Source organism: Denticeps clupeoides, chromosome 3 (assembly GCF_900700375.1).
Source record: "Denticeps clupeoides chromosome 3, fDenClu1.1, whole genome shotgun sequence".
Taxonomy (NCBI): Eukaryota; Metazoa; Chordata; class Actinopteri; order Clupeiformes; family Denticipitidae; genus Denticeps; species Denticeps clupeoides.
In genome coordinates, this window is record NC_041709.1 from 24,155,250 (window position 1) to 24,175,813 (window position 20,564).

Consider the following 20,564-nt stretch of genomic DNA (forward strand, 5'->3'; position numbering starts at 1 on the left):
GGAACCTTTACACCTGCCATGTGGTATTATAAATCAGATGACGTCGGGTCTAGGACCTTGACGGACGTGGGAACATGAACTGGTGGTGCTTACACAACGATGCGCCGATTCAGGAACCAGTACTTCCTGCGGTGGCGGTCGAAGCCGACTGGTTCCTGGCGGACGTAGGGACGGGCCTTCTGCGCCTCGGTCACGCTGTCGCCCACCCCGGGCACCCGGTGCGCCGCACACACCTGGCACTGCCACTCATCCTCAGGCACCACATGGAGCGGCGGCCTGATGCAGTCGAGGTGGTAGACGGCGGAGCAGGTCTCGCAGCAGAGGAGGTCGCCCAGCAGGTGGCAGACACGGCAGTGGTCGTCATGCCGGACAACGCCTTCAGACATCAGCACCTCACGTGCCCGGTTGGTTGCCAAGAACTGGTCCACGAGGAACTGGAGGACCTTGACCTTGCTCTCCAGCGGGTCGAAGGGGAAGTCCTTGTCCTGCAGGTGAGGCAGAACGTGGCGATACTCTGCGACGCTTTCGCAGTACGCACGCACCACTTCTGGCCACGTCATGCCGTCCATGAAGTAAAGCGTGGAGCAGATGCTGTCCTTCAGATCAGCTGGACCAAAGCTGGTGCTGGAGGAGTCTTCCTCACGTAGAATAGCCTTGAGGAGGGAGATGTGGGTCTCCGCTATGAGGGCGCACTGCTCCTGGCTGGCCAGAGCTGCACAGAAGTCCTCGAAGCGGAACGGCGAGAGGCGCAGAACCGCGCTGAAGTTACGAAGCACCTCGTACACAGCGGCAACGTTCAGCAGCTGGGTGGAGGGAATCAGCAGGTCGTCTGAAGACTTTGGCAGATCCAACGGAGGGACGTCCTTCTCCTCAAAAAGCGGCAAGCAAGGCTGGCGTACCCGAGTTCTCCTCCGTCCTGGAGGACGGGAGTAATCGCATTAAAATCACAAAGCAAACATTCCTCAGTTGCAAAGGAAACCCTGCAGATCAGTGGGAGCACAGTGGTAATGACCGATCACCCATCACATAGCAAGACTTAAATTTTAGCACTCCGAGTCAGTCCAAGAGTGCAATGGCACTAGTACTAATGCTTAATAACTAAACGTTATACCTGTTCACTCTGACATTGGTAGTAGCCTGGTGGGTAAGACACTCCTCTATGAACCAGAAGATCCCACTTACTACCATTGTGTCCCTGAGTAAGAGACTTAACCCTGAGTGTCCCTGTAACTACTGACTGCAAATCGCTCTGGATTAGGGTGTCTGATGAATGGCATAAATATTTATAATGTGCAGATTATTGTAGTTCTAATCAGAATGACATTATTCATATTATGTAGCAGGTAGTATGTGTATAATTACATACCACATCTGAAGGATTCGAATATATAATTTTCCCCCTCTAATTATCAACCCCAACATAATGACACTAACGGGTTACTGACAACCCCTGAGACACAGATTTGTTCTCTTTTCAGGACATGGTTTCCTGGAGAGTAATCCTCCATTGGGTCACAGCCATAATCCAGGATTAGGATCCTCGCTGACCCATGGGACGCGTATCGCACCTTCATGCGCGAGATTCAGCATCTCCAAATTCTGAGGGCAACTGCTCAACTTTGAGCTCAATAGACAAAGTATATTTTGAAACTTTAAGTGAAATTTTACTATAAGTGAGAATTACAAAAATTAAGCATGTGCATCATTACTTAAATATGGTCAGACTTTATGAATTGTTATGCCTAAACACTGATGGTCATTTTCTTTACTTTATTTAGCAGACGCTTTTATCCAAAGCGACTTACAGGAGGAAGACACCAGCAATTCTCATTCGATTTCTATAGAATATTGAGTTTACAAACTAAGAGCCCTGATAAGGCTCAACTTGTCAGCGAAGAGCATGCTCAGAGATTGTTAGGTGCTAGATGAAGAAAAATTATAATGTATTTATACATTTTTGTATTGTTTGTGCAATGTGTACGCCAAAAGAGATCAATTTTATTGATATAAAATCAATTAAAATGTTAGTCGTAACGTTACGTCTGAGTGTACAGAGAGCAGGATTACACTAAAATTAACATATACACACACAACTGGGAGAGGCGAAGCGAATTCGACACGACGTGACGTCACGGCCGATCGTCGTTAATAACTTTTCCTTTCAGGCAACAGGTGGAGCCGCAGCGGCGTTTTCGAAGTTAAAAGTGACCCACGTGGAACGTATTAAAAAGGCAGGAATTGTGAGAGTGAATGAAGCTGCTGCGTTACCCGGGGCGAGGCTCCTGCTGAGGCGGTCCCCCTCCGGCTCGGAGCCGCTTTCCTCCAGGTACTCGGAGCCGTCGTCCTCCAGGGCGCCGTCGTCGTCCGACTGCAGGCTCTCCCGCAGGAAGTCGTCGTCGTCCGGCTGCAGGGTGGCGAGATACGCCTCGTCCCCGCCATCACTGTACACGGTCTCCCCGGCCGCCCTGCCTCCCCGGGATCCTCTGGAGCCCCGACCCCGGGCTCTCGGCGTAGCTCCGGTTATCCTCCTCCGCCTGCCCCCGCGCCGAGGAGTCGCTGCATCCCCGTCCAGCGCCCTCCGTCCCCGTGCCCGGGATCCTCGGGCCGGCCTGCCTCTTCTCCCTCCCCGCATCGCCGCACCGCGCCCGTTCCCCCCGCTCGGCTCTCCGGCTGCGCTCACTTCCTCGGGGAGAAGCTCACAGTTCGCAGCCGGTGTCCCAGTCCGGGTCTCTAGCGGCCGCCATGTTTCCTCCTGCCGCCGCTATTCCCTCCTCCCGAGCCGCGGCGAGGAGACACGTGACCCCGCCGCCATGTTTATTTACATCCGGAGAGAACACGTGGGCCACATCAACACTTTTATTCCACGGACGCGATAAAACGCCAATATTATATTGTTCCCTCTAACTACTTGGACCTTAATATTAAATGTTGTTTAAATTCAAGCGAAACACAGTTACACAATATAACTAAGTAGCTTGGATTACGGACTACAAATCGACCACAGCATGTCCGGGCGCCGCAAGAGACTGTACTATCACCCGTCCTCTTCACCCTCTACACGTTGACTTCAGGTACAAGTCTCAGTCATGTCACCTGCAGAAATTCTCTGATGATTCTGCCATTGTGGGCTGTATTAGAGACGGACAGGAGGAGGAATACAGGAAGGTAGTGGACAGCTTTGTTGAGTGGTGTGAGCTAAACCATCTACAGAATAACATCACAAAAACATAGGAGATGATCGTGGACTTTAGGAAGCATGCTGCTCCTTCCACCCCTGTCACAATCAGAGGATCTGATGTGGAGGTAGTCAAAGACTACCGGTACCGGGGGGTACACATCGACTGCAAACTGGACTGGTCCAAAAACACCAACACGGTTTTCAAGAAAGGGCATAGTCGGCTTTTCCTACTGAGGAGGTTCAGGGCTTTCAATGTCAGTAGGAAAATGCTGACCATGTTCTATCACTCTGTGGTAGAGAGTGCTGTGTGCTGGGGCAGTGGGGTGAAGACAGCTAATGCAAACAGGCTGAACAAGCTGATTATAAAGGCTGGTTCTGTCCTGGGTGTCAGACTGGAGACCCTGACAGAAGTGTATGAGAGGAGAATACTGAAAAAGCTTCTCGGTATTATGGACAATCCCTCTCACCCCATGCATGCCTCCATAATGGACCATCAGAGCACAAGAAGCAAAAAACTCATAGCCGCTAAATGCAGAACCGACTGCCACAGGAAATCCTTCCTACCTGGAACTATCAGATTGTATAACTCGTCCTTGCTCTGTAGGTGATTTTTTCAGGACATTTCAAACACAAATGTTTCTCACTCAGATGTGCAATACTACTCACCTGGATGTCTTTGAATGGTTGTTTTACCCCCCTGCACACGCCACCGCTGCTACTCCCCTTTCACTTGTACCCATGGCATAATCATTATGTCACTTAGCACTATCTCAGCCATTTCACTGGACATAGTAATATCATTATTATGATTGAGCCTTAAGCTATTTTTGATATTTGCTCTATTGTACTATTTTTTTGAAAATATAATTTATTCCTCTTGTTTCTCCTACTGCATTGAGCATGTTGTTGACAAAAGATTTTCCCTCGGGATAAATAAAAGTTCTTCTTATCTTAAATGTAATATGCTTTGCACTTTTTTTAAAAAGTGTGTCGGTTTACTGTTATTTGCACCACACAATAAGCAGCTTCATCCCGGATTTAAAAAGTTTTTTGAATCACGGTTTTGATTCAATTGTTTTTGTTTTGGTATACACAATATTAATAAAAGCCACTATCAGGATGTGTTCCTAGATTTTAATTCTGCGCTAGAATTATTCTTTTAAGTGGGAAAAAAAAAGATGGTCAGTGTTCTGAAGTTCTTTTATGTGCTTATTGATCTACAAATAACCATAAATTCTTTCGTGTTTCTATAAATATTTTAGGAATAATTGCGTAAAACGGCTAAAAGGATAGATTTACTTCCTTTGCTTACATTTACAGCGTTTATCAGACGTCTTTATCAGGGACAATGTAGTCTTCTGGTTGATAGCCGAGTGTCTTACCCACATCTGTGTATTGTATTATTAATTTTAAATAAAAATGATTATGTATTTCTATCTGGAATGTAAAGAATTGTTCAAATATGCAGAAAAACAAATCCACCTTTTGTAACAGTCTGATTCTGTAACATATGATCATATCTTTTATTATGCGTCCGGAGCAGAGAGTGAAGCACGATGCACATGAGTATGTTCTAAAGAACACACAGGCCAGAACATACTTTTAGGACACATTTTCCAGGAAGCGACTGTTCAACGCCAGGCCTTGTGTTTATAAAACTTCCATTTTAAAATACTATTAAGCTGCATTATGTGAAGCAATGGGAACATTTCGATTTCTATACTAATATATACATATATAAAAGCCCCTAAAAATCCTGTGTAAAAAACGTGATGCTTTAGTTTTTTGCTCTCAAGGGGAACACACCGAATAGCTGCACAACACCAGCGTCCCAAACAACACTGTAAAAAGGAAGGGGCTGTGGGCGTGCCAAACCGCACACTGATTTATTATTATGTTTTTTTTAAAAATCCACACAGTTGGGTCTAAAAGAGCTCGATGACTTCGATGGAGTACTGACAGACATCGCCGGACTGCTTCGCTTTTTGCAGAGCCTGAAGACAACCCTCGATTTTTCCCAGTTCTGAGAAGACCTTCACCTACAAAAAACAAAACAAAAAAAAAAAAACACAACTCTGAAAATGAAGCTCAATCAATGCTATAAAATGCTGTGATTATCGTAGTCTGATAGAACAGGGCCATGAATTTGCATCACTGATAGTTTTACCTGTAATCGTACGACCTTGTGAAGGTGGGACAGCAGCTCTCTTGCCTCTGGGGCCATAACCAGCACTGTGAAGTGGGCGTCCACCAACAGGCAGATCCAGTCCAGAATCTGCAATGTGAGAACGTTCCAATAAGATCAGAGAAGAACCAAAGACGAACACATGAAATGACTCGTTCACACACCTGTGTCATTGCTGGTGACCTCAGGGCCGAAACCTGTGTGTGAAGGTCTTGGGAATATTTACCATAAAGGAACTGCAGATACTGCAGAAAAAGCTGAAAAACAGATAAGTTGAGAGCATGATAAGTCTTCTAAAGTTCTACAAATCCTTCTAATAAGACCAGGACCCTCTCAAAGCAAACAGGTAGTTCATAACTTTCAACGGCCACTGGGTAATCAGATTTACAATATTTGTTTTGAGGCTTTGATGTAAATCAGGCACATTCCGTTGCTGTAGGACGTGGTCCGGGAGGAACGTCTTCCAAAGAAGTCCTACCTCTCTCCAGCCCTACCTTACTTAGGCTCAGGTGTTGTTTAATGGCCTAGTAATGAGTGGGGCAGACTGAGAAGATATGTGGGTTGGAACCAAAACTTCCAGGCCAATTTTCCTCCTGGACCAGGGTTGTGAAACACTGCTTTGGGAGACCACAGGGGGGTTATATTGCCTACCCTTATCCTGAAGGAATTAGATAAGGGCATCTGAAATTTAAGACTTAAGACATTTCTTTATCAAATGTAAGAGTATGTGACTACCTTACAAAAAGTTGTTTTCTGGTAAAAGAACTTGTTTATTGGGTCTGTGACTATTTTAAACTGGATTTAAGGATTACTAGTCATTTTTAAAGTGTTAATGTTGGAGAATCTGACTTAAGGATAGCCTGTAGATCTTTCCATGTTCCACCACACCTGATAGAGCTCATGTCTGCTCTTCCAGAACCTTGCATATGGTTACCTGGAACAGTATGCAAGGGTTAAGTGTCTTTCTCAGGGACACAATAGTAAGTGGGGTAGTAAGTCCTGTCTAGTTAAAGCCTTAGCAGTTGGCGCACACCCATAAAGAACAACTGGACAGCACAGAATTTAAGAGCATTTGCAATTATTTCAACATAAAGACAATTTCCAAAGGTTGGACTTGTGGTTTGCGTTTAACTCGATATATTGGTGAAATTGTAGGGTGTACCAATGCTGATTAAAATGGTATTTAAGTCCAGGGACCATTACAGAACCTGCTATCATCAGTAAAACACTGCTCCCAAGATCATCCACATAACCTCTGAAATTGTCTACAGAGCTCCCACATAGCCACATTTCTGCCAAATGCACCAAGCAAACTGAACAGTACTGCACACTGCTCTTTAATACAACACCTCACACTGTACAGCTGTATTATCATACGATTACTATACTATCCCAACATGACTTTTTTTTTTTTTTAACCAATACCGATATAATTGGTAACCTAATACCATATCTGAAGTCTATTTCTGAAATTCAGCCTTGATGTAGGAGGAGAGAGGCAGAACGAGCAGGAGAGCGGGCCTTCGCGGAAATGTCATCAACGTCATTCACCAACTACAATGTTTGGCGCAGACAGGAAGTTGTGTTTCTGGTTTTCCAGAAAAAATAAAGTTAACCAACTGGTTCAAGAGTCTCGTGTGATGGAACTAAACTAAAAAAAATATATGTATGTGTGTGTGAATATGATGTGAAAATGAGCACAAATGTATCACGGAGCAACTGCAAGGCTTCACATGTTTTCAAGCCATAATGGTTGATGGAGTTCCTTTTTAGGACATTTACATTTCCAGCATTTATCAGACACCCTTATCCACAGCGACTTACAATCAGTAGTTACAGCGCCCCCCCCCCCGGTTCATAAGTGAGTGTGTTACACTCTAGGCTACTACCACCCCAACACAGAAAAAGAATGAGAAACGGGAGGTAACCTTTTCCTTAATGACAACATAAGGGGACAAATTCCAGACAGACCAGCTAAGCAGCTGCTCTCTGAACAGCGAAGCAGAATGACCAAAGCAAAATTTTATACATATCGCCATTTATAGCCACTGCAGGACTATAGCCAAGCTAGGCGAACTTGTATTAATGTTATATAATCTCACAAAGTGAAATTTTAATGATTTTAAAAGGTAGAAACAAGGTGTCCAATTAAGTTTTCTTTAAAGAATTAGACCAAGGGTGTGGTGCAGCGTTGAGCATATTGAGACCCAACTTAAGAACCTTGAAGTGTTGGACCCGAGTTATTCTGGACATCAGTAAAGTTTACTCACAATAACCTGTGGAGCACTAAGGGTCTTCAAGTGTAGAAGCAGGAAGCAATCGCTGTAAGCAACCTGCAGGATTTCATTTCTACGGAGGTGCAGTTAAGGGTCATTATAATTGGTCATGGACCCCTTACTGACCTGACCTCCTCCAAGTGAGGAGGGACACACTCACAGTGAAACTAAATAAGTGTATGTGGACATGCATGAAACTGGTGATCAGATCAACCCGGGGGACCTGGAGACCCCAGATGCTGCGGTGAAGGATACAGCAGCACAGCTTTGTGAAGCCCCACAGGGCATTTCATGTCGAGGGGCATCGAGCTTCTGGTTAAAACGGCAGGAGTGGTGTGGGTGGGGCCGCCGCCACCGTCCTCCACCTGTGTCGTTGGGCAGAAGCCGTTCTGCTGGGTCTCGCCGCCCTCCTGGGTGGAGTTTGCGATCAGGCCCTCTACAAAAGCGACGCTGTCTCTCTCAAGGCTGACTGTGTCCAGGGTGCCATCTGATTCACTGCAGACAGACGGAACACAGATGTCCAGAGTTCATACAGGACCACTCTGTCCATTTTCAATATTTTTCTACAAGTAAACGGCCGACACGTCTGGGAATCTAGATAACTCAAACAGGAAGAGTGAGAAGATAATAAACCTGAACAACGGATGCACCAACATACAAGTCCAGTTGGACTGACATTTCAATTCCACCCAGAATTTCTCTGCATATAACAGGGTTCCCACTAAGTCAGATGTAAAATTCCCTGACTTTTACATGACTTTCCCTGACCAAAAAGCAGACATTCCATGACTGCCTGTATAAAGAAATGTCCAATATTACATTTGGGTGCTGAGCAGAAAAGTGAAGTCTCTTGTGATACACAGCAGCACAGCACCCGGTGACACAACGAAATGTGTCCTCTGCTTTTAACCATCACCCTTGGTGAGCAGTGGGCAGCCATGACAGGCGCCCGGGGAGCAGTGTGTGGGGACAGGGCTTTGCTCAGTGGCACCTTGGCGGATCGGGATTTGAACAGTCAACCTTCTGATTACAGGGCCACTTCCTTGACTGCTAGGCCACCACTGCCCCACAAAGGGCATTTAAAGGGGTTATAAAAAAAAAAAAACTCCATTTACATCATTGTGCTTAAATATAGGCAGCTTGCCTTTATATGTGCCTGACATGTTTGCTAAGTCAGCAGGAGTAAAGACATCCGTCGACACGGACTTCACGAAGATTTTGCGTTCTAGAATGTTGCACATTTTTAAGAGCAAAACAAAAATGCTCACTGGGAACAAAGATGCGTAAATGCAATCTAAATCTAATGCAATATATGCGATTAACTAAAATTCCTTGATAATTCCCTGACTTTCCCTGTCTGGAAATTCCCTGAGCCGTGGGAACCCTGTTAGGATGTATCGAGTCATGCCACAAGCCAGTAGATCCAGTGGAAGCTGGAACGCTGCAGGATTACCTCAGGAAGGCCTTCAGGCAGGAACAGGCGACCGCTTCGGGAATATCGGGGAAGACTTGCAGACAGAACTGACAGAGCGCATAGTCCTTCTTCTCCAGAGCCAACGTCAGGAGGTGAGGACACACACTGCACACGTTCACAGGAGACACAAGCCAGCGGTGTTAACACTTTTTCACAGCTGGAACCCCTTTACACCACCAGCGGCTACCAAATCCCGCAAGATGAATATTTAAACCGCTTGTTCAGCCACCCAATTTCCGACCCTCCACCGAAGTCGGAGATAAATTAGTGCCGGTTCCAGGAGCTGTGGAAGGGCCTTCTCCTGGTTTCTCCTCCGTACCTGTAGGAAAGACACTGGGAGTGCACCAGCTGAACCAGGGCACTGTGGGGATAGAAACCCGGCTGCTCCTGACACCTGGAGACCAAGACCGAGGCCAGGCCGCCCGCTGCCACCTGGATCACATGCAGGTTTTTCAGATTGGAGAGGAAGGCAGACACCTTCTTCTGGACTTCTTCTGCTGAGGCGATCTACGAGGAAGCAGCAGCCGTGTCAGATTAACCGAACCACAACAAAGGGCAGCGGAGAGCTGAGACTGGAGCACACCTTCACGTCTTCGAGAAACTGGTTGAGCCTGAGGAAGCTGACATCTCTGCTTCTGAGCAAGGTCCGCTTCTGAGAAGAGGAAGATGAAGAGAGGCTCAAACTATCTACTGAACATTCCAAACCTCCAAAAAAACCTGAACTTGTTACAGGCGCTCCTTACCGTGCTACGCATATCTGGCGTCGCAGCAGTCCAGGATGGAACAGAGGTGTAAAGCCCGGAAGCTGGAACTGAAGGAACACAATCGTTCTATAAATGGTGCCGTGGTACAGAACACGGGGGTCCCATCACGCGGTGCCCATTATGACACCGTGGTGGGACCAGAAGTCGCTCCGCAGGGAAGTATATCTTTGGAACATTCCCCGAATATCTGTCCGGTTCAGAGCGTTGCACAACGTCCAACAAGACGAATACGCCTCTTCCTACGTATACGTTGCGGCTGAATACGTGCATATTTCCTGACCCGTGCGTGAGAACAATAACGTGACGGGCATCAGTACATATATAATAATTCCTTGTGCTAGTGAGTAATACACAGTCTATTTGATTTAACTTTTTCAGACACATATTTATATTAGTGAACGTATAAATAAAATACATATTTCAAATATTAAATAGACTTTGAGGACCTAGACGCTTTTGGAGTTTTGTGCCGAACTGGGTCCGATGTTACAGAAGCTCTCTCTCACACGCCACCCTACACACCCGTGCAGCAATTTCCATGCACTGCAATTCTTTTTTTTATGATCATTTTTAAATCAGACCACTTTTTTTTTTTCCGGGCACCGTCCCGTTTGCAGCACTCACTTCTTTCACAGCGTTCGTTACCTGTTGCCACTCGCCACCTTGCTTTATGTCTGTCAGCTTTCCACTTCACCCACAAGCACATCTATTCCAGTTTCAGCCTTCTTACTTCTTCCCCTCAATTGCCATGATGCCGTTTTTTTCAGGTTTATATCGGATGCTGAAATATTCATGCGGTGATTTGCATTTACTGTGTATGGATGAAGTGGGGCCCTTGCAGGACGGAATATGCGGAAAATCCATGTGCGAACAATCCAAAACAGAGTGGCATTTATAAAGCGTATATAGTGTGCAGGTGCGCGTCAGCACGTTTTCATAAATCTGACTTTTTTTTTTTTGTGTACATCATTTGGACTGGGGGGTAGTAGCCTAGTGGGTAACACACTCGCCTATGAACCAGAAGACCCAGGTTCAAACCCCACTTACTACCACTGTGTCCCAGAGGAAGAGACTTGAGTGTGTCCAGGGGGACTGTCCCTGTAACTATTGACTGTAAGTCCCTCTGGATAAGGGCGCCTGGTAAATGCTGTAAATGTACTGCACAAACACACTTTTAGTATGAGGTTTAGAAATGAGACCCCAGGACCGTACCGTTGCTCCCAGCCTGCCTTAGCTTCCCCATGGCAGCAGCCAGAGAGGATTTCTGACACTTGAAGGGAATGACGGACAGAGACTTCCCATGAGGAACGTACAGCTTCCCGCAGGAACACCACAGCTGGAAGACAAAATGGGGTAATTAACCACCGTTAATTCACAATCATTCCAGAAATCCAGACCAGCATGTCGATATGACCCTCCTCACCTGGCCGTATATTCTTCCCGCCATTTCTTTGGCTGCTTGCAGCGTCTGGAAGTTTGTGTTCCAAATGCATAGGAAATCTGCCATTGGATGAAATAAGAAAAATGTTCACCACGTCACAACCAAACACACACACACACACACACACACACACACACACACTCGCTTTTACCTTTCCCTGGACCAGCAGAAGGATGTGGCACCCCGACCAGCGCCACATGGGCGTCGTCCAGGGACACGGCAGAGGCGCTTTCCAGCTTCCCTTCACCCACGGGCAAATTCAGGAGCAGGGTTCTCGGGAGGGGCTGCACTTCCTCCACCACACCCCCCGCCCCCCGGATCGGCACCACGCTCTCATACACACTACCGCTGGAATCTGCAAGCCAGACCGCCGAAGGTTAATACAAGGCGTGGCACATTGGGAGAATGCTTCAAGATTCAGGATTGGTTTATTGTCAGTACAGCAGCATACACAGTATACCATGTATTGAAATAATGTTTTTTTTTTTTGTTAAATTATATGACTAAAGCTGTTACCTGTAAATTTAAACCATGTTTTTAGTAAGTACTCAGTATCAGTGAGTACTGAAATGCTCGTACTCCGGGGCAGTGGTGGCCTAGCGGTTAAGGAAACGGCCTCGTAATCAGAAGGTTGCCGGTTCGAATCCCGATCCGCCAAGGTGCCACTGAGGTGCCACTGAGGTGGCACTGAGCAAAGCACCGTCCCCACACACTGCTCCCCTGGCGCCTGTCATGGCTGCCCACTGCTCACTCAGGGTGATGGGTTAAATGCAGAGGACAAATTTCCCTGCTGTGTTTCAAATGTGATAATCACTTCACTTTCTTTAAAAAAAGTGGTATCGGTGCATCCCTACTGAGAAAAGCTTTTCTGTACAATGAACCAGACAAACAGGACAACATCAAGTAGGATGAAGTCGGTAGTGGGCGTGGTCAGGTTTCCGTACTAGTGGAATTAGGAAAACATGGGTGAGATGTACTGTGAGGAGGAGCGGCTTTCTGAAACCCCGTACGCAGACGGAGGCTGGACTCACACAGGCAGAAGAGACGAACGCCTCCATCGCACGGCAGCGCAGAACAGCTCAGCGGCGCCTCGCCTCCTTCCAGCCGATACCTCGCCGCCGAATCGGGGTGCCGCCTCTGCATGAGCAGCAGGGTCTCCCCCTTCTAGAAGAAGAAGTGTGGAATTTACCCAGCGCTCCGGAGTCTTCTGTCTCAGGGCTTGGAGTGCGGGACCGGTTCTTACCTGCTCTGACAGGAACATCAGACAGGGCTGCTGCTCCACATTGAGGACGGCGCTCCACCTAAACGCATGGAAACTCACATCAACAGAACATCTCCAGAGGTCACGTGACCAGCGGGTGCGGGACGACGCTTTGTACCTGATGACCGCCTCCTCTGGAAGAACGTTCTCGACGGGCTGCTGGGGGTCAGCCAGGAGGGTGTCGAGGCGCCGGACGGCCCCCCTCTGGAACAGAACCAGCGGCTCGGAGTCCGGGACTGAGAGGACCCGCCACACGTCCGCCGAGACCTACAGTCATGTCCATTAGTTCACAGGAGGCTAAAAACACTCGTTCTGATTGGTTCATCTGCACTCATACTCACGGTTGTTTTAAACGCCCTGTCAATGTTGATGTCACTGTCTTTCCACACTCGTATGACCTGGGCGGGGCATCATCAGAAACTCGTTCATCTCAACACCCCTCACGCATACTTTTCACTTTTTTTAAACGGTCGGCATCACATTACCTTGCTGTCGGTCACCACAACGTATTCACTGGTCTGAGGATTATAAATGGCAGGACACGTCACCGTCTGGCCCTGTTTCACCGTCCAGCTCCCCAGCGCCTTCTTATCAGAGACCTGGCCGACCAATCACAGAAGATCAGAACTCCCTTCATGCAGCAGATAAATAAAATTACAGAATTCTAAAATGGAAAGAAACACCAACACGCACAATAAAAATACTTTTTTCAGAATTTATAATCGTTGCTGTACGCACTCTCTAGTGGGTAACACACTCGCCTATGAACCAAAAGACCCAGGTTCAAATCCCACTTACTACCATTGTGTCCCTGAGAAAGACACTTAACCCTGAGTGTCTCCAGGGGGACTGTCCCTGTCACTACTGATCGCAAGTCGCTCTGGATTCGGGCGTTTGGTAAATGCTGCTGTTAATGCAACTTTAGGGGTGGTGGGCTGCTGCGGACAGGAAGCCCCGGCGAGGCACCGCGTTACCTTGTACACCGTCACCGATCGCGCCGAGTCTGTCACGACAACTTGATCGTCATCCGCGCTCGGTTCGATCCCGCTGATCCCCGAGTCGGAACCGCCCGGACCCACGTTGAGCACGCAAAGCGTGGTGGCTTCGTACAGGGCCGCCATGCTTGTCGTGAAGTGTAGCGCGGCGGAGCGATGAAGAGCGCTGCATTTGGCGGTGACGTCACAGCGCCACCCCGCGGCGCGGCGGCACACTGGACACGGCTGACGGGATCCGCTCGGCCGTAATGTAAAAAAAATACATAGTTGAACAAAGTTATATGGCTTATTTTGTCCCCCTGCAAGACAGACGCTTTTATCCAGAGAGACTTATTGGGGAAGTTCTTTAAAATATCCATCATCAAAATCCCTCATTTGGTTCACTAGGGACCAATCTGTAAATAGCATTATCTAAATAATTCTGTTCCCAAAAGTTTTTAAATATATATATATATGTAAATATTTCCAAAAAAAAATGAAGGTTTGAAGCTTGTGTGAGTTAGTGGCTCAGAAGTTTGAACAGCTGAACAGCTGTTTGAACATCTGCTGGAAGTTCATTCCACCACCTGGGAGCCAAGACAGTGAAGAGTTCTGGAAGATCAGAGAGATCTGAGCTAGGAGGGTGCTGATCCTTCCTTGGCTTTGTAGGCAAACGTCACTGTTTTGAATCTAATGCAGCAGTGGCAAGCAGAGATCTTGGTGGATGCGTTTACATCTGATGACATAAAGATAGGAAGAGCTGGGTGTCATCTTTACAGCAGTGGTAGGATAATCCATGAGAGAAATTTAGTGTAAAGAGAACAGGAGCACTCCAAGTACCAAAGGACACCAGTAGTGCAAAGCCACTACTTCCAAAACTCAAGATGGGGCAGTGGTGGCCTAGCGGGAAAAGAAGCGGACCCGTAATCAGAAGGATGCAGGTTCAAAACCTGAACTGCCAAGGTGCCATGCAATCACTTCACTTTCACTTTCAAGAGGGTCTTGTGGTTGACTGTGTAAAATTAGGAATGAAGACACTTTTGCTGATCTTGCATGTAGTTCTTCTAAAACATGCAGAAGTGCAGGCTCTGTGGAGTGAGAAGGTTTGGATACTGAAGGTTTGGATACAGTTTCCTCCATTTCCTTTCTGCTGCTTGCAGCGTCCTACGATTGCTACGAAGGGCATTTAAGAGCCAAGGAGGAAGAGCCTTCCTGGGTTTGGATGATGGAGGACAGAAAGGTCAATGGATAAACATTATTCAATTAAATACATTATGCGTCATATTTATATTTGTATGTATTTCTCATAACAAAGTAACTGTCGTCACTGTCATTTCAACCGTATTTTATTAAAAAGGATTCTGGGATAATTGTTTTATGACGTTGTATGTGTGTTTGCGTGATTTCCCTGTGTTGGAGCAGGTTTCCTCCAGGTTCTCTGATGTTCTCTGGTGAATTGGTGACTCTGAACTGTCCCCGGGTGTGAGGGAATGGAGTGTCCGCACCCCATGTTAGCTCCCGCACAGCGAGTGAGGGAATGTATGAGTATGAAATGGATCCATCAGTTAATTTTATTCATTTGTCTATGTATTTATCTTTAATAAATCTTTAATAAAACACGAGGCACACAAGCCATTTTAATAGCAAGTCAAATTTATTTGCTACAAGATCCGAGATAAAAAGTGAAACAATAGTTTGAACGAAACAGAAGAAACCTCAAAATCTAAACCGAAGGGGAAGAAACAGAAAGAGGGTTAACCAGAGTGGAAGAACCCATGGCAACTTCCAGCAGCCCAATGAGGATGGCACTGTCAGCAAGAAAGCAGCATGACTTCGCCACCACCTGCGTTTAATGTGACAAAAGCTTGGTCCTTTTTTCACCTTGAGCAAATGGGTTCTTACCAGAATTAACAGCAAATAACAAAACGAACCCACCATGTTACTGATACTCAAAAACCAACCATAGAATAAAGGGTAAAAGATACCAAAACCGTCATATTATAACATGTTGTGTAAGATAAAACTGTCACTGAAACAGAAAGAAACGTGTTGTTTTTTTAAACATATTTGCACAAGTAAAAATGTGGTAGAAGTGAAAAGGCTAAAGAAGCGCCGAGGCAAAAAAAAATTCGACTAATTTCAACGCACTCCACTGGGACATCATAACAAAAAGCAGAGGGTTTTTTCTGTACAAATGCTATTTACAGGTAACCGCTCGGATGGCACGTTGAAGAGCTCTCGTTTTGGGAAGAAAAAAAAAATTGCAAATGATCCCTGGGATTTCGACTGAAGGATGGACAAGGTGGTCTTTAGGAAGGGGCTGGGCCCAATTCCTGATGGGGCGGGTGGTATGGAGGCACTCATTGTTTATTATAATATCTATTATGCTGCGGGCGTGGCCATGTTGCAGAATGACAAATTAATTTTTCCATTGTAATATCGTGACATTTTTGTATTACGGTAAAAAAATTCAACAACCAGCATAATGACTCTTTGTGCTTGGATTAAAATTATTATAATAATAATAAAAAGAAAAATAAGACATTTTAACAATAATTCCAAAAATTGGGAAATGACGGCCTATTGCAAACACTGGCTTGTAGTTTCTGCCCAAAACCTGATTTGATATGTCACTTGCGAAAAAAGAATGTCACAAATGCTCGAACTGCGTCTTCAGTCCAGATTTTTTTCGTTAAATGCACTAGTTATGCTCGCAGATTTGGTACACAGATTAGAAGATACACTTTCATGCAGAGGCACTGGGTGGATAGTCACCGTTTCGCGACGCATGCTCTGTTTTGACCCCGGCTCTTGTTTCCATTTGTAATAATGTCGCACCCGGCCTCTTAAGAACACACATGTATACCTTACAGACGTACACATGTTTCAGAACATTCCATGCGGTGCAAACCCCCCCTCCCACAGATTAAAGATTTCGAGCAGATAATTAACAACCCCCACCCTTCCCCCAGCTCCCACAATGCACCTGGTGTAGACCAGGCACATAAGGCGTGTCTAAAGGGATTGCATGGCCCCAATGTCCCCTGTGTATCAGGTGCATGTTCTCGTTCTTCTAACTCGTATAGATTCACTCGGTTTTGACAGATATCTTGACATTTTTAAACGGCTAAAAGCACAAGGTGAATTTTTCCCATGAGTCAGGTTCGCTGGCGTTCCGACGACCTCTTGACCTCTGAGCTGCATGCACTGTACATGTTAACAAGAGCATGTCTACAAGTCTTGGTAAGTTCTTCTTAATAGTCAGTGTTTCATCCTGAAGGCATATTCGTAACGGTGGAGGGCGAATCGTTTGTACAAGAACCAAGTCCGTTCCCTGCCCTGCAAAATTCAAGAGTTTGTTGGTGACCTGAGAACAATTTCTCCCTCCCTCTGATTGGTCTGAATTCTCCTCTGGCCAGCAAAGACGACATTATCACATGGCTAAGGGTGATAAAGCCAATGGTGTCCATAGCAACAACATTCCAAATGGCTACAATGGCTAAAGTCGTAAAGGTTACATGAATGGTGTCCAATGTTATAAGTTGTGATTTTGACAAATGCTTTGGGTGTGCTAAAATAGTTTGGTTTTTGGTCAGGAGGTCTGATGAACTGACTTGATATATGAAAAATTCATTGGTCAGAACCTGAATTTAGATACTTGTTTCAATAAAAACACGCTGTATGGTACAAAATATAGCAACATTTGTTCAGACCAATCATCCATTTTTACGATCTTGATTTTTATGGTCAAATTGATAATTTTCTAATTGCAAATGGTGTCTGACCACAGAAACCCGTAGAACTTTGTTTTGCATGTTGTTGTTAACCCAAAAGTTCAGAGATTAAGTGTATTAAGCATAAGTGCATGATCCAATACAGCATCAGAAAATGATTAGCTTATTAGCATTGGTGAAAAAATGGAATTTACTCTAACCTTGCAGAACTGGTTGGTGGTATGTAATTCTAGGCAAAGTGGGATCCTCTCAGTCCCTAGAACTGTTTGGTCGAAAAGCGTCCTTGGCATCACAAGACTCACAGACACACATACAAAACAAGTTCTGAATGGACACAGTGCCATGGTTGGACCTCAGATGCCACTGAGGAACATTTGGCAGGGGTGGGCAGGGGAGGACGGGCGCTCATCCCGGGTTAATGACTTCAGGAACTGGAGGATTTTGAACTGGCCTGTTCAGAAGCACAACAGCAATGAAACAGACGGACGCCTCTGGAGCCTCAAACGTGAGTCACTCCACCTGATTGGCCTCTGGGCTCCAGGGGGAGTGGTTGGAGACCGGGACGGATGCGGGGTCTGTCGGGGTGGGCTGGGGCAGGGTGAGGGTTTCTGGGGCGGACTTCTTGCGGGGCCTGTCTTTGGGAACCGTGAGGAACTCCGGGGCGTCAGTGCACAGCGGGGTGGAGGGGGCGCTGGAGGGGCCAGTGGGGGCCAGGGACGACAGAGGTGTCCCGCCGATGGAAATGGATGGAGGAATGATCCCTATCTTCTGGTTGGTGGCCTCCTGGATGGTGCGCTCAAACTCCCTCACTTCATCCATCGTCATGTCTTTATGGATGAAACAGAAAAGCCCAATGAAATTAGTTTAGATCCATTAAGGAACACAGACATATTTTAATTAAACTTTACCAGCTTCCACATGTAATCCAGTTGTATTTTGTCTCAAATGTTATTTAAATTCTAAATTTAAAACCTAATCCAAGACTAAATTCCAAGGGCTAAGAAACAACATGTTGGCCCTTTACGACGGTAATTTAGGCTCAAAATCATTTTAATGATCAGATTGCTTTTCAAAACCTGAAATTCATTGAAATTTGAATGATTATTGGTTCATTATTACATGCACATGGTTGTAATCAGTGGTTTCTCGTGTATGCTGATGACTTGAATGCTTTAGTTTGTAAGTGGGTTCAGGCATCAACCACGCACACAAGCACACACACACACACACGCACACAAACACACACACGAAACACAAAAAGCAACACATACGCTGGCTTTATCATGGATCTCTATGCCATCCTGAGATGGTGGTGAATTGGTGGAATGCTCTTGCTGCTCATGGCAAACTTTAATGTTGGTTTTCTCATGCATTTGTCTCTCGTACTCCCGCACGTCATCCACAGTCATATCTGAAAAAGTGAGGGGGAGGAGGGTTGGGGTCGACATGTTGGGCATCTTCAGTTAGGGACACTCTGATTAGCGGAGACGGGCGTCAGCGGGGGGCTTCCGGTTGAGACCCGGGTGAATGGGGCGGGGAGGTGATGGTTAGTGATTCAGCTCAGCCAAGGGTTTAAAAAAAAAAGTCAAGGGAAGCCAGAGCTAGCTTCCTCACAACCATGAAAGCTAGTCAGGCTGGGCTGGAAAGGACGTCCGGGAGTGGCAAGGAAACCAGGAAAAGGGAGAATCTCGAGCCAGAGCCTCGAAAAGAACCTTCCGGAAAAAGCAGAGGCAGCATTTTCAACATGCAGCCTGAAACATTCCCAGGGAAAAAAAAAGCAAGTAGAAGGAAAGTTGTGTACAATGTTGTGCTACATGATGGAAAGTGCAGGGCAGCAGGGGAGCTCCACGGACAACTAGCCATTCGCTACTTACCTTCCAGTGGAGAAGTTAGTAACCACTAAAGAACCGTTTTTACACCCGCTGACAATCAGGAAGCTTGCAAGAAACTTTAACATCAAATTACCATCTTACAGCTAATCTGTGACTGTTTCTTCTATTTGCCACTATGAAACATGCTTTTCTATCGGCCTGCTCTGGGCTTCCTTCATGATTCGGGGCCATTCAGGCTGGATCTGCATTCTTCAGGCATTCTACGAGCAATCATGGTCAACCTGCGGTCAACACATGAACGATGCATAAAAGTACATGATGCGCAGGAAGCCTTCTATAGTAAGAACATGTTTAAAGACACAGAGCAGGTTTATTCCAAATGAAAATACGAATAAAAGTACTAATCCTGAAATCGAAATGGGCTCGTTAATTGTCACTTTTGCTTTTATGTGAAAAATATTAATGAATAACCACAGAATTCACTATTCATCCACTCAAATAAATGAAGTCTGCATTTCTGGGAGTGTGGGCTGTGTAGGAGCGGAAATCAATCGTTGATTCTTACACAATAACATGCATTTTTCAATTCATTGACAGCCCTAATAACTACCAATATTTATGTCTGACTTTCGATGGTTTGAAGTAATACTATGAACACATTGCAACTGAATGCATACTTTTTAGGAGGATTCACTGGGGATCACTTCAGTCAGTTCAAGACGTATACAACACCCAGAAATTGAGTCGAGATCCTCTTGACAGCTAATGGAGTTCCTGCCTTGGCGGCGTTGCGACGGAGGCTCTGGGCTTATTTCACGGCAAGTGGCACTGCCTGTCCCAGAGGCTCATACCAGGGCCATGAGACGACCGTAGCGTGACAGTGCAAACGTGAGGCGCAATTTTCTTCATTCACACAAACACACACACACCCCTCCCCCGGAAAACACCCCAATGTTAGTAGAAGCTGTTCAGCAAGTGCGAAGGAAGATGCTGTAGAGGTGTGTCGTGCATCAAACACCATGAAATGACATCAGTAACATGCTGGAAAACCACCTGAAAAGAACCTTCAGACAAAAAGTCACTCTATCTGGTTAACAGACGTTTGCATATTTCAGAAAGGAGGCCAACAGCATTTTCTATTGTCAACGTATATCTGCTGTTCTGGATAAAATGTTGTGTTGGTATCTGCCCAGCTGCACTTTCACAGAAGAGCCAACAGGTGGAAGCAGAGAGCAATACCAACTCTCCAGATCCTAATTTGACAAATTCTTCTGTAAGAGCAACCAAGCCTGACCTAGGAGCCTGCTAGACCCAACTGCTGACCTGCCCTGATCGTTTAGCCTTTATGCAATGTGTGGCTGACTGTACCATTACTGTTTTTCGCAAGGAGGAAGCAGAATCTGAATTTTTTCCACTGGCAAAAATCCAATCCAAAGTTCAGCATC

The 20,564-nt window shown here is 46.0% G+C and overlaps 3 protein-coding genes across 9 annotated transcripts in view; all 3 read right to left on the bottom strand.

Moving 5' to 3' along the window:
- The window catches only part of LOC114786023 (nucleosome-remodeling factor subunit BPTF-like), a 33,739-nt gene extending 30,950 nt beyond the window's left edge, over positions 1 to 2,789 (bottom strand). For 3 of the 6 annotated variants that reach the window (XM_028972752.1, XM_028972754.1, XM_028972751.1), the window contains exons 1-2: positions 2,269 to 2,789; positions 94 to 916 (exon numbers count right to left, since the gene is read on the bottom strand). In XM_028972752.1, the coding sequence (XP_028828585.1) occupies positions 94 to 916; positions 2,269 to 2,632 (1,187 nt within the window). In that variant the 5' untranslated portion in view covers positions 2,633 to 2,789. The remainder of the gene's footprint in view (positions 1 to 93; positions 917 to 2,268) is intronic. The other 3 variants (XM_028972756.1, XM_028972753.1, XM_028972755.1) reach the window with 1 other exon arrangement.
- Positions 2,790 to 4,677: 1,888 nt separating this feature from the next.
- Positions 4,678 to 13,713, bottom strand: nol11 (nucleolar protein 11). The gene is made up of 18 exons (XM_028973412.1): positions 13,554 to 13,713; positions 13,065 to 13,178; positions 12,921 to 12,977; positions 12,698 to 12,846; positions 12,562 to 12,619; positions 12,350 to 12,482; positions 11,470 to 11,673; positions 11,301 to 11,377; positions 11,090 to 11,213; positions 9,857 to 9,924; positions 9,697 to 9,765; positions 9,433 to 9,620; positions 9,093 to 9,218; positions 7,895 to 8,134; positions 7,634 to 7,712; positions 5,528 to 5,620; positions 5,346 to 5,453; positions 4,678 to 5,217 (listed from the first exon to the last, which is right to left on the bottom strand). The coding sequence occupies exons 1-18, from the start codon at positions 13,698 to 13,700 to the stop codon at positions 5,104 to 5,106; spliced, it is 2,148 nt and encodes a 715-aa protein (XP_028829245.1). The 5' UTR covers positions 13,701 to 13,713; the 3' UTR covers positions 4,678 to 5,103.
- A 1,475-nt stretch (positions 13,714 to 15,188) lies between these two features.
- Positions 15,189 to 20,564, bottom strand: part of pitpnc1a (phosphatidylinositol transfer protein cytoplasmic 1a) — a 52,424-nt gene continuing 47,048 nt past the window's right edge. Inside the window, exons 9-10 of one of the 2 annotated variants that reach the window (XM_028973394.1) lie at positions 18,559 to 18,698; positions 17,973 to 18,114 (exon numbers count right to left, since the gene is read on the bottom strand). In XM_028973394.1, the coding sequence (XP_028829227.1) occupies positions 18,109 to 18,114; positions 18,559 to 18,698 (146 nt within the window). In that variant the 3' untranslated portion in view covers positions 17,973 to 18,108. Of the gene's footprint in view, positions 18,115 to 18,558; positions 18,699 to 20,564 lie in introns of both variants that reach the window. The other variant, XM_028973393.1, reaches the window with a different exon arrangement.